A 13,692-nucleotide genomic window follows, 5' to 3' on the forward strand; every position below is an offset into this window, starting at 1 on the left:
CATTCACATACACGCAGAGAATGAATCCAGTTGGTGTCTCATAACCCATGTCAATGTAGTGGTTTGTTTAAGTATTAATTACAGGCTGCAGGTCACTGGGTCACACCCATGGGGTCCTGATAGTGAACACTTTGATTTTGATCCTTGCCATCCCTGCCTCCCAACACTCTACCTTTCTGTTCTTTACGGTCTCTACGACTGGCTCCTCTCCTCACTTTTCATACCTCCGTTACAAATAACAAATGCTGTTGATCCTGTCTAGAGATGAGCGAATCGAAGTAGGCGAAGTGGAATTCGTTTCGAATATTAGGAAAATTTCGATTCGCGTTGAATCCGAAAATAAGCAGACTTCGGATGCGTGAATCGAAATTTTTCCTAAAATGGCGGCGACATGTGCGGCGACGGAGCGGGGATGTCTGGGAAGGCGCGCTGACCCATAATGCATTCATTCATGACATGTGATCGCATTAGCCAATCAGCAGCCAGCCAGCCAGCACAGTGTAATGGTCGAGCTATAAATGGCGGCCATTTTAGAATTCTCCATTTGCCTCCAGTCATTCAACAGAGGCAGACCTGGCTGTATGCAGGGAGAGAGTTAGGGACAGAGAAACGTTAGTTAGGGCCACAGAATCGTTACTTAGGGCCATAGAAACGTTACATAGGGCCACAGAAACGTTACTTAGGGACACAGAATTGTTACTCAGGGACAGACAGAATTGTTACTGAGGGCCACAGAAACGTTACTTAGGGCCACAGAATTGTTACTTAGGGACAGACACAGAATTGTTACTGAGGGCCACAGAATCGTTACTTAGGGCCACAGAATTGTTACTTAGGGACAGACACAGAATTGATAGTGAGGGACACAGATTTGTTACTGAGGGCCACAGAATCGTTACTTAGGGCCACAGAAACGTTACTTAGGGCCACAGAATTGTTACTTAGGGACAGACACAGAATTGTTATTGAGGGACACAGAATTGTTACTGAGGGCCACAGAACCGTTACTTAGGGCCACAGAATTGTTACTTAGGGACAGACACAGAATTGTTATTGAGGGACACAGAACCGTTACTGAGGGACACAGAACCGTTACTGAGGGACACAGAACCGTTACTTAGGGCCACAGAATCGTTACTTAGGGCCACAGAAACTTTACTTAGGGCCACAGAAACGTTACTTAGGGCCACAGAAACGTTACTTAGGGCCACAGAATTGTTACTCAGGGACAGACACAGAATTGTTACTCAGGGACAGACACAGAATTGTTACTCAGGGACACAGAATTGTTACTGAGGGACACAGAATTGTTACTGAGGGCCACAGAACCGTTACTTAGGGCCACAGAATTGTTACTCAGGGACAGACACAGAATTCTTACTCGAAATTTTTCCTAAAATGGCGGCGACATGTGCGGCGACGGAGCGGGGATGTCTGGGAAGGCGCGCAGACAAGGCGCGCTGACCCATAATGCATTCATTCATGACATGTGATCGCATTAGCCAATCAGCAGCCAGCCAGCCAGCACAGTGTAATGGTCGAGCTATAAATGGCGGCCATTTTAGAATTCTCCATTTGCCTCCAGTCATTCAACAGAGCAGACCTGGCTGTATGCAGGGAGAGAGTTAGGGACAGAGGAACGTTAGTTAGGGCCACGTTACTTAGGGCCATAGAAACGTTACATAGGGCCACAGAAACGTTACTTAGGGACACAGAATTGTTACTCAGGGACAGACAGAATTGTTACTGAGGGCCACAGAAACGTTACTTAGGGCCACAGAATTGTTACTTAGGGACAGACACAGAATTCTTACTCAGGGACAGACACAGAATTGTTACTCAGGGACACAGAATTGTTACTGAGGGACACAGAATTGTTACTGAGGGCCACAGAACCGTTACTTAGGGCCACAGAATTGTTACTTAGGGCCACAGAATTGTTACTTAGGGACAGACACAGAATTGTTATTGAGGGACACAGAACCGTTACTTAGGGCCACAGAAACGTTACTTAGGGCCACAGAATTCTTACTCAGGGACAGACACAGAATTGTTACTGAGGGACACAGAATTGTTACTGAGGGACACAGAATTGTTACTGAGGGCCACAGAACTGTTACTTAGGGCCACAGAAACGTTACTCAGGGACACAGAATTGTTAATCAGGGACAGACACAGAATTCTTACTCAGGGACAGACACAGAATTGTTACTCAGGGACACAGAATTGTTACTGAGGGCCACAGAATCGTTACTTAGGGCCACAGAAACGTTACTCAGGGACAGACACAGAATTGTTACTCAGGGACAGACACAGAATTGTTACTGAGGGACACAGAATTGTTACTGAGGGACACAGAATTGTTACTGAGGGACAGACACAGAATTGTTACTGAGGGACAGACACAGAATTGTTACTGAGGGCCACAGAACTGTTACTTAGGGCCACAGAAACGTTACTCAGGGACACAGAATTGTTACTCAGGGACAGACACAGAATTGTTACTCAGGGACACAGAATCGTTGAATTAAAGAGTATGTCAGACAACATGCAGAGGAGTGGCAGAGGAGGCAATGTTTTAGGAGCGAGCAGACGTGGCAGCAGAGGAAGGGGTCGAGGCAGCACTATTCGCAGCCAGAGGCCAGTGCTCCCGGTGTCATCCAGTACAGTGAGGAAGAGCTAACAGAGGGCGGTCAGGAACGGGGGGAGACATCCGCCTCTTCAGCAGCCAGGCGAAGAAGTAGTGGCGAGGAGAGTGGCTCGGTAGCCGGTCTAGAGACAGGTCTGTCTCCTGACCCACACGCAGCCGAGGGGGCTAGTAGTGAGGCGGAGACCCTAATTGATGATGATGAGGCTGATCGCACTTGGCAGCCTCGTCGTCATCAGGCTATTGCTTCCGCATCATCAGGAGAAGAGGGTGGCAGCTTGGCAGCGAGCAAAACAGTCGGTGGGTTGTCTCCATCGCCACACTCTGCCATGTGCCACTTTCAGGTCTCCTCACACACTGCTGGTGTGTTCCATTTTTTGTCATAGGGTGCTGGCAGATTACGGGCCTCCCATAGCTGCTGCCAGGCCCCTAATCTGCCATGGGCCCCTGTACCGCCTCCTCATGCTGCTGCCAGGTCCACAGTGTCTCATGGGTCCCTGTACGGCCTCCCATTGCTGCTGTCTCCATCGCCACACTCTGCCATGTGCCACTTTCAGGTCTCCTCACACTGCTGGTGTGTTCCATTTTTTGTCATAGGGTGCTGGCAGATTACGGGCCTCCTATAGCTGCTGCCAGGCCCCTAATCTGCCATGGGCCCCTGTACCGCCTCTTCATGCTGCTGCCAGGTCCAGAGTGTGTCATGGGTCCCTGTACGGCCTCCCATTGCTGCTGCCAGGAGGCAGCAGGGTCGCAGCAGTGTCAGTGGAGGCAAACGGCCACGGAGTACAGCACCAGCTCCACTGCAGCCTACCACCACGGCCAGTAGTGGTGCCGGTGTGCACGGAGGAAGTAGCAGTCAGCCAGTGAGGAGTATCGGGGGCAAAGTTTCCTACTCGGCGGTGTGGCAATTTTTCGTCAAGCCGCCCGAGGAAGTAAACGTAGCCGTATGTCGACTATGTGGCCAGAAAGTCAAGCGTGGCCAGGGGGCCCATGTTGGGACTACAGCATTGCGTCAGCATATGCAGCGTCGCCATTCGGGCCTCCCATTGCTGCTGCCAGGCCTTAATCTGCCATGGGCCCCTGTACCGCCTCCTCATGCTGCTGCCAGGTCCACAGTGTCTCATGGGTCCCTGAACCGCCTCCCATTGCTGCTGTCTCCATCGCCACACTCTGCCATGTGCCACTTTCAGGTCTCCTCACACACTGCTGGTGTGTTCCATTTTTTGTCATAGGGTGCTGGCAGATTACGGGCCTCCCATTGCTGCTGCCAGGCCCCTAATCTGCCATGGGCCCCTGTACCGCCTCCTCATGCTGCTGCCAGGTCCACAGTGTCTCATGGGTCCCTGTACGGCCTCCCATTGCTGCTGTCTCCATCGCCACACTCTGCCATGTGCCACTTTCAGGTCTCCTCACACTGCTGGTGTGTTCCATTTTTTGACATAGGGTGCTGGCAGATTACGGGCCTCCTATAGCTGCTGCCAGGCCCCTAATCTGCCATGGGCCCCTATACCGCCTCCTCATGCTGCTGCCAGGTCCAGAGTCTCTCATGGGTCCCTGTACGGCCTCCCATTGCTGCTGTCTCCATCGCCACACTCTGCCATGTGCCACTTTCAGGTCTCCTCACACACTGCTGGTGTGTTGAATTTTTTGACATAGGGTGCTGGCAGATTACGGGCCTCCCATTGCTGCTGCCAGGCCCGTAATCTGCCATGGGCCCCCGTACCGACTCCTCATGCTGTGACGTTGCAACAAGGTGGAATTCAACCCTACATATGTTAGACCGCATTTACGAACAGCAAAAGGCCATCACAGATTTCCTGATGTTAAAAGCGGATAAAGGTAGTCCCTGTGTAACTTAGATGTCAGCCATTGGCAGCTCATGCGTGACACCTGCGCTTGCTCAGGCCCTTTGAGGAGGCCACGCTATTCGTGAGTCGGCAGGACTATGGGATGAACGACGTCATTCCTCTGTTGCACGTCCTGGAACAAATGCTGTTAACAATGGCTGGTCAGGGTGCGGTAGACGTGGCGCACAGATCTCAACGCCACATGACCCCTGTGGGGGCAGGACAGGAAGAAGAGGAGGAGGTAGAGGAGGACATTGGTGCTCAGGAATTATTGAGTGAAATGGGTGGTTTTTCCACTCAGCGGACAGGAGTGGAGGAGCAGGAGCATCTGGTAGAGGAGGAGGAAGAGGAGACAGAGGACCCAGACGCACCGTGGCAGCATGCTGTGGAGATGGAGGCAGGGAGTCCCTCGCATTCCTTGGCACAAATGGCCCATAGCATGCTCGCTTGCTTGCGTACCGACAGCCGAATAATAACCATCAGACAGAGGGATGACTTTTGGCTGTCCACCTTGTTGGACCCTCGCTACCGTTCAAAAATGGTGGCCTTTTTCACACCTGCTGAGAGGGAGGCCAAAATAACGTACTATAAAAACCACCTATGTAGTCAGCTGGTCTCTGCCTGTCTGCGCCAACGTCCATCCTCAGACACTGTGGGCCCTGTGCGCTCGCGTTCCGCTGCCATGGCAGCAGGGGAGGGGTGGGGTGGTAGGAGCAGTGGCAGCTCCACCAGCAGCAGCTGCCTCAGTCTGCAGTCGATGATGAGTAGCTTTCTTCACCAGCGCAGTGAGGAAACTACTAACCAGCCGCAGCAGCAGCAGCAGCAGCATCAGGTGGACCTGGAGCAGGACCTCAAACAACAGGCTTAGGCCTACTTGGACAGCACCCTGCCAACCGAGGTAGGCAATCCCCTTGACTACTGGGCAACGAAACTTGACCTTTGGCCCCAACTAGCTGAATTTGCCCTTGAAAGGCTGTCATGCCCGGCCAGTAGCGTGGCACCGGAGCGCGTGTTTAGTGCGGCAGGAGGTATTGCAACTCCGCGGAGGACACGACTGTCCACCCAAAGTGTGGAGAGACTCACGTTTGTGAAAATGAATCAGGCGTGGATTAGTCTGGATTTCAAACCACCAGTTCCTGACACAACTGACTAAATCCGCCATGAATCATGCCCCAAACATGTGCCACTTTCAGGTCTCCTCACACTGCTGGTGTGTTCCGTTTTTTGTCATAGGGTGCTGGCAGATTACGGGCCTCCCATAGCTGCTGCCAGGCCCCTAATCTGCCATGGGCCCCTATACCGCCTCCTTATGCTGCTGCCAAGTCCAGAGTCTCTCATGGGTCCCTGTACGGCCTCCCATTGCTGCTGTCTCCATCGCCACACTCTGTCATGTGCCACTTTCAGGTCTCCTCACACTGCTGGTGGGTTCCATTTTTTGTCATAGGGTGCTGGCAGATTACGGGCCTCCCATAGCTGCTGCCAGGCCCCTAATCTGCCATGGGCCCCTATACCGCCTCCTCATGCTGCTGCCAGGTCCAGAGTCTCTCATGGGTCCCTGTACGGCCTCCCATTGCTGCTGTCTCCATCGCCACACTCTGTCATGTGCCACTTTCAGGTCTCCTCACACTGCTGGTGGGTTCCATTTTTTGTCATAGGGTGCTGGCAGATTACGGGCCTCCCATAGCTGCTGCCAGGCCCCTAATCTGCCATGGGCCCCCGTACCGACTCCTCATGCTGCTGCCAGGCCCGTAATCTGTCATGGGCCCCTGTTGTCGCTTGTTGGCATATTCCGCTCGTTCAGATGCTCCTTCTCCTGCTACTCCTCTTCACGGATTCCGTCAGCAGTCTTTCTTGGAATCCGTTTCCAAGAGACAACAGTTTGCGAGCACGCACCCGACGGTGCAGAAGCTGAATGTCCTCCTGTCCAAGTTGCTGCTGCCAGGCTCGTAATCTGTCATGCGCCCCTGTACCGCCTCCTCATGCTGCTGCCAGGTCCAGAGTGTGTCATGGGCCCCCGTACCGACTCCTCATGCTGCTGCCAGGCCCGTAATCTGTCATGGGCCCCTGTACCGCCTCCCCATGCTGCTGCCAGGTCCAGAGTGTGTCATGGGTCCCTGTACGGCCTCCCATTGCTGCTGCCAGGCCCGTAATCTGCCATGGGCCCCCGTACCAACTCCTCATGCTGCTGCCAGGCCCGTAATCTGTCATGGGCCCCTGTACCGCCTCCTCATGCTGCTGCCAGGTCCAGAGTGTGTCATGGGTCCCTGTACGGCCTCCCATTGCTGCTGTCTCCATCGCCACACTCTGCCATGTGCCACTTTCAGGTCTCCTCACACTGCTGGTGGTTTCCATTTTTGTCATAGGGTGCTGTATGGCCTCCCATTGCTGCTGCCTCCACCGCCACACTGTGGCTCCACACTCTGGTTTTGGCCCCGTGACTGCCCAAATGAGTGAAGTGTGCGGTGATTCTAAGATCGACGGCACTCATCTGCATGTCATACTGACTGTCAGTATTATTTCTCTTCCCCAGCAGACTCCAAGGGCATTTAAATTAAAGGTACAGTGTTCTGCACTAATATAAAGGCTCTCTGAAGCCTAGAAACACCCTTTTATAAATTAAATTCGCAGCGAATATATTCGACTCGAATCAAAATTTTTCCACGAATTCGCCGAATCAGTCGAATCGAATTTTTGAATACTTCGCTCATCTCTAATCCTGTCATCTTTTTGTTGTATGGAACTACTTGCACTTATTCTCGCGCATCACCTCCACACTCGTGATCTCCGTATATTTACTTGTAAGTATACAGCCAGGTCCATAAATATTGGGACATCAACACAATTCTAACATTTTTGGCTCTATACACCACCACAATGGATTTGAAATGAAACTAACAAGATGTGCTTTAACTGCAGACTGTCAGCTTTAATTTGAGGGTATTTACATCCAAATCAGATGAACGGTGTAGGAATTACAACAGTTTGCATATGTGCCTCCCACTTGTTAAGGGACCAAACGTAATGGGACAATTGGCTTCTCAGCTGTTCCATGGCCAGGTGTGTGTTATTCCCTCATTATCCCAATTACAATGAGCAGATAAAAGGTCCAGAGTTCATTTCATGTTTGCTATTTGCATTTGGAATCTGTTGCTGTCAACTCACAAGATGAGATCCAAAGAGCTGTCACTATCAGTGAAGCAAGCTATCATTAGGCTGAAAAAACAAAACAAACCCATCAGAGAGATAGCAAAAACAGGCGTGGCCAAAACAACTGCTTGGAACATTCTTAAAAACAAGGAACGCACCGGTGAGCTCAGCAACACCAAAAGACCCGGAAGACCACGGAAAACAACTGTGGTGGATGACCGAAGAATGCTTTCCCTGGTGAAGAAAACACCCTTCACAACAGTTGGCCAGATCAAGAACACTCTCCAGGAGGTAGGTGTATGTGTGTCAAAGTCAACAATCAAGAGAAGACTTCACCAGAGTGATTACAGAGGTTTCACCACAAGATGTAAACCGTTGGTGAGCCTCAAAAACAGGAAGGCCAGATTAGAGTTTTCCAAACGACATCTAAAAAAGCCTTCACAGTTCTGGAACAACATCCTATGGACAGATGAGACCAAGATCAACTTGTACCAGAGTGATGGGAAGAGAAGAGTATGGAGAAGGAAAGGAACTGCTCATGATCCTAAGATACCACCTCATCAGTGAAGCATGGTGGTGGTAGTGTCATGGCGTGGGCATGTATGGCTGCCAATGGAACTGGTTCTCTTGTATTTATTGATGATGTGACTGCTGACAAAAGCAGCAGGATGAATTCTGAAGTGTTTCGGGCAATATTATCTGCTCGTATTCAGCCAAATGCTTCAGAACTCATTGGACGCTGCTTCACAGTGCAGATGGACAATGACCCAAAGCATACTGCAAAAGCAACCAAAGAGTTTTTAAGGGAAAGAAGTGGAATGTTATGCAATGGCCAAGTCAATCACCTGACCTGAATCCGATTGAGCATGCATTTCACTTGCTGAAGACAAAACTGAAGGGAAAATGCCCCAAGAACAAGCAGGAACTGAAGACAGTTGCAGTTGAGGCCTGGCAGAGCATCACCAGGAATGAAACCCAGCGTCTGGTGATGTCTATGCGTTCCAGACTTCAGGCTGTAATTGACTGCAAAGGATTTGCAACCAAGTATTAAAAAGTGAAAGTTTGATTTATAATTATTATTCTGTCCCATTACTTTTGGTCCCTTAACAAGTGGGTGGCACAAATGCAAACTGTTGTAATTCCTACATCGTTCACCTGATTTGGATGTAAATACCCTCAAATTAAAGCTAACAGTCTGCAGTTAGATTAATTTCAAATCCATTGTGGTGGTGTATAGAGCCAAAAATGTTAGAATTGTGTCGATGTCCCAATATTTATGGACCTGACTGCATGTTATTATTCCTTTTGTTTTGTCCTGTAACATTTAATGCAAAATGTAATAGACAAATTTGCCTTTAAGTATTACTTACAGTTTTCAGGCTCCTCTGCACAGCCTCAGTTCTCTCTTGTTTGCCTCACTGCACCGAGAATTTGTTTTCAGCAGATCAGTGAGGAATTCCCATAAGAGCCAGGTCTACTGATGACAGTCAAACAGCTGCCAAGTGAGTGGAGGAACAAGGCAGACACTAGCACAAATGGTCAGATATGCGGGGATAAAAGTAAAGTAGGAGGGATGACAGGATACACTGCTGCCAAGAGAGAAGTAGAACCAGGAGCTGAAGTTGAATTCTAGTTTGCAGCAGTCTATATTTTTATACCTCCAACCTGGCAGTCTTTTTTCATCCAGATGAAACTGGCTCTGTGGAAGTTGTGTGCACCATCAAATTGCAGCAGCAGTGACTGATGGCCCAAAGGCATGTCTAAGACGGTCCATCGTTCTTGTGAGGTTGGGGGTCTGCAGACAAAGTGTGCATGCTGCAAAGCCCTGGAATAAAAAAATCTGAGTTCACCAAGCACCAGGGGTAGAAACTGATGGGACGGAAAAAGGTGAGGATGGACTTTGACTTTAACCACTTGCCCTCCAGAGGATTTACCCCCTTTCCTGACCAGGCCATTTTTTGCGATATGGCACTGCATTACTTTAACTGACAATTGCACGGTCATGCAATGCTGCACCAAAATGACATTTACGCCCTTTTCTTCCCACAAATAGAGCTGTCTTTCAATGGTAATTGATTGCTTGTGTGTTTTCTATTTTTTGCTTAATAAAAACAAAAGAAGACTGACAATTTGACAAATAACTATTTTTGACTTTCTGCTATAAAACATATCCAGTAAAAAAAAAAAAAAAAAAATTTTAAAATCCAATTTCATCCTTAATGTAGGCTAAAGTGCATTCTGCTCCCTGTCTTTGCTAAAAAAAATCCCAATGCGTGTAAATTAATTGGTTTACGTGAAAGTTATAGCGTGTACAAATGGCGGTATATATAGCGGAATTTTTTTTTTTACCAATGGCGGCCAGCAGTGACTTATAGGACTGCGGAGGGCATTCTTACTTGGGGGGGTGGGGATACTTGGTGTCACGGTCATCCCCAGTGACACCAATACAGTGATCAGTGCTAATAAAAATCACTGACACTGTACTAATGACACTGGGAAGGAAGGAGTTAACATGTGGGGTGATCAAAAGGTTAACTGTGTGCTGTTTTACGATGCGGATGTGTGCTGTGTTTCACTGTAAGCACAGTGTTTTGTATGGCTCTGCTATGCAGAGTCATACAAAGCAACATGCTGGAGCTGACAGGGGATAGATCTGTATTGTTTACATACAGGTCTCTCCCCCCATCAGAAATCCTCAGAGATCGCCGGGTGCCTTCTGCCTCAGAAGCTGTGTGCATCTGGTCTGAATAACTTAGCATCCCAGGAATGTGCAGCAACTTACAGGTTCCCACTCTTGAACAGCAGACATACACAACCACAGTTCATACTAAAGAATAATGTATACAAAGTTGTGAAGAGGTACAGAAACCTATCAAAAAACAAAATGACTGCTCTCCCTGATGTTTGGCAATATGGAGGATCCAGCCAATAAGAAACAGAGCAGTGCTGAAACCAATAACTATTCAAAGTTGGCAAGTATGATTTTTAATGAGGCATGCACAGTTGTGTTCAAAATAATAGCAGTGCATTGAAAAAAGTGAATAAAGCTCAAAATCCTAATAGCTTTTATTTCCATACACACAAATGCATTGGGAACTCTACACATTCTATTCCAAATCAAAACATGAAGAAAAATATATCAAATTTGTGTTGTTCCTCTAAAAAAATTGAAGAAAAGTGAATATTAGACTGTTCAAAAAAATAGCAGTGTTTGTATTCTTCTTTACAAACTCAAACATTCACTATATAAACTGAAAAATGTTTGAAGATTTTGCTTTCCTTTGAATCACTTAATATTTAGTTGTATAAGCACTGTTTCTGAGAACTGCTGTACATCTGTGTTGCATGGAGTCAACCAACTTCTGGCACCTGTGAACAGGTATTCCAGCCCAGGATGATTGGACTACATTCCACAGTTCTTCTCTATTTCTTGGTTTTGCCTCAGAAACTGCATTTTTGATGTCACCCCCACAAGTTTTCTATTGGATTAAGATCCGGGGATTGGGCTGGCCACTCCATAACGTCAATCTTGTTGGTCTGGAACCAAAATGTTGCACGTTTACTGGTGTGTTTGGGGTCGTTGTCTTGTTGGAACACCCATTTCAAGGGCATTTCCTCTTCAGCATAAGGCAGCATGACCTCTTCAAGTATTCTGATGTATTCAAACTGATCCATGATCCCTGGTATGCGATAAATAGGCCCAACACCGTAGTATGAGAAACATCCCCATATCATGATGCTTGCGCAACCATGCTTCACTGTCTTCACAGTGTACTGTGGCTTGAATTCAGTGTTTGGGGGTCGTCTGACAAACTGTCTCCGGCCACTAGACCCAAAAAGAACAATCTTACTTTCATCAGTCCACAAAATGTTGCGCCATTTCTCTTTAGGCCAGTCAATGTGCTCTTTTGTAAACTGTAACCTCTTCAGCACGTCTTTTTTTCAACAGTGAGACTTTGCGGGGGCTTCTTGCAGATAGCTTAGCTTCACATAGGCGTCTTCTAATTGTAACAGTACTCACAGGGAACTTTACACCTTCTTTGATCTTCCTGGAGCTGATTGTTGGCTGAGTCCTTGCCATTTTGGCTATTCTTCTATCCATTTGAATGGTAGTTTTTCGCTTTCTTCCACGTCTTTCAGGTTTTGGTTGCCATTTTAAAGCATTTGCGATCATTTTAGCTGAGCAGCCTATCATTTTCTGCACTTCTTTATACGTTTTCCCCTCTCTAATAAGTTTTTTAATCAAGGTACGCTGTTCTTCTGAACGATGTCTGGAACGACCCATTTTCCTCAGAATTTCAGAGAGAAATGCACTGTAACCAGCATGTACAACACTTGCTGCCTTCCTTCCTTAAATAAGGGCAATACTTGCCACCTGTTTTTCAAAGAATGAATGACCTCACTAATAGAACTCCACACTGCTATTATTTTGAACATGCCCCTTTCAATTAGTGATTCAATTACACAGAATCAGCAGCATGCATGTCATGACTGTTGGGTCTGTTGGATTTCTATTACTTTACTACACCTGCTAGTAAATTATTTGCCATGTAGAAATATCATTTCTACCAAAAACAGTGATTGATCAGGTTAGTGATGTCTGACTGCTATTATTTTGAACACAACTGTATATTCCTTATAGAAAATATTATATAATTTTACACTGTTATAGTCAAAGTAGAACTAAAGGCAAAACTTTGTTTTAATTTTGAATACAGAAAGGGAGGGATATAACTCCCATCAGTTTTTTTTTTGCCATCTGTATTTTATTGGAGAGATTTCTCTTAACTTCCTGTCTGATAGCCAAAACAGGAAGTGAGAGGAAATATCTCCAAAGTGAGGGAATCTCTTGTTGTCACCAGAACTAAAGTACCCATTGGCAGCTTTTCCCTCTATTACCATTTCTGGGGGCAACCCAAAATTTTGGATTGTCTTTCACTGTTAACGGTAAACATAACAAACAGTGAGGGTGAATCTCCCCAGCAGGGACAGTATAAAAAAAAACCTGACCGATGTTCAAATCCCCCTGAACTCTACCAAAAATTAAAAAAAAGAAAATTGCCTCTAGTTATACTGTAAAGTTCCACTGTAAACACAGCTTCAGCATCCACCTCACTCAAAACACTTACATTGTTGGACATCATAATGGTCAGCAAGGACTTGTTGTGAGAGTTGAAGGCCACATTGAGAGTTGTGGCTTGCACTAGTATTAGGATTGCATGTAAAACTATGAATGAAAAGGTTAAGGAAAGTATCCACACAGATTACACAGCAATAATGTCAAGGAAAACTTAAACACCTAAGTGCTGTTTCCTGTGCTAACTCTGCAAAGGAAAATTCTTGTCAGTGATGGTTTATAGCTATATATATATATATATATATATATATATATATATATATATATATATATATATATATATATATATATATATATATAGGCAAAAAAAAGTGGATTTATACGTGACAGGTGTTGAAGTTCACCTTTCGCAACATGTTAAACCCATATTCAAGGTGTAATATTTTATGATCAGACTGGCCCCCGATCCCCCTCCCTGATCCCTGCTTTGAGAGCTAGCGGGGATCTTCTCGCTAGCTGTCAAATGTAAAAACCTGCAGCCGTGCCAGGCTCTGCCCACATGCCACATCACTTATTCACAGTCATCTGTGAATGAGAGACTACAAGTCCCGACAGCCTTAACGGTTGCCAACTTGTAGTCCTCAATGAACTACCACAGCGCTGTGAAGCTCTGTTAGTTCATTCATTCTTCCTGTCAGTAGATCTGCTGATCGCTGGTGCAATGCTTTCCAGGCTCCTGCAGACAAAAATAATAAATGCACATTTTTTTACCTGTAAAAAAATTCTTTTTTTTTTTTTTTTAAAAGGTGACCCTATCCCTTAAAATGCTGAAAAGATTAAATGCACTTGGCTAATATATACTGAACTAGAATAAACAGATGCTGTGAATATACAAGATTGTCCAAAATAATTTCCACATTCAATGTAAAAAAAAATACAATAATAAATTATATATATATATATATATATATATA

At 46.6% G+C, this 13,692-nt stretch overlaps 1 protein-coding gene across 1 annotated transcript in view; it reads right to left on the reverse strand.

Annotated features, from left to right (window-relative positions):
• TAPT1 (transmembrane anterior posterior transformation 1) overlaps positions 1-13,692 on the reverse strand; it is a 113,604-nt gene that overhangs the window by 43,570 nt on the left and 56,342 nt on the right. Inside the window, exon 6 of the mRNA XM_089677445.1 lies at positions 12,771-12,868. Coding sequence (XP_089533571.1) covers positions 12,771-12,868 — 98 coding nt within the window. The remainder of the gene's footprint in view (positions 1-12,770; positions 12,869-13,692) is intronic.

Source organism: Staurois parvus, unplaced genomic scaffold, assembly GCF_062004578.1.
Source record: "Staurois parvus isolate SC_StPar_1 unplaced genomic scaffold, SC_StPar_1.0 ptg000186l, whole genome shotgun sequence".
In the NCBI taxonomy this organism is placed as follows: Eukaryota; Metazoa; Chordata; class Amphibia; order Anura; family Ranidae; genus Staurois; species Staurois parvus.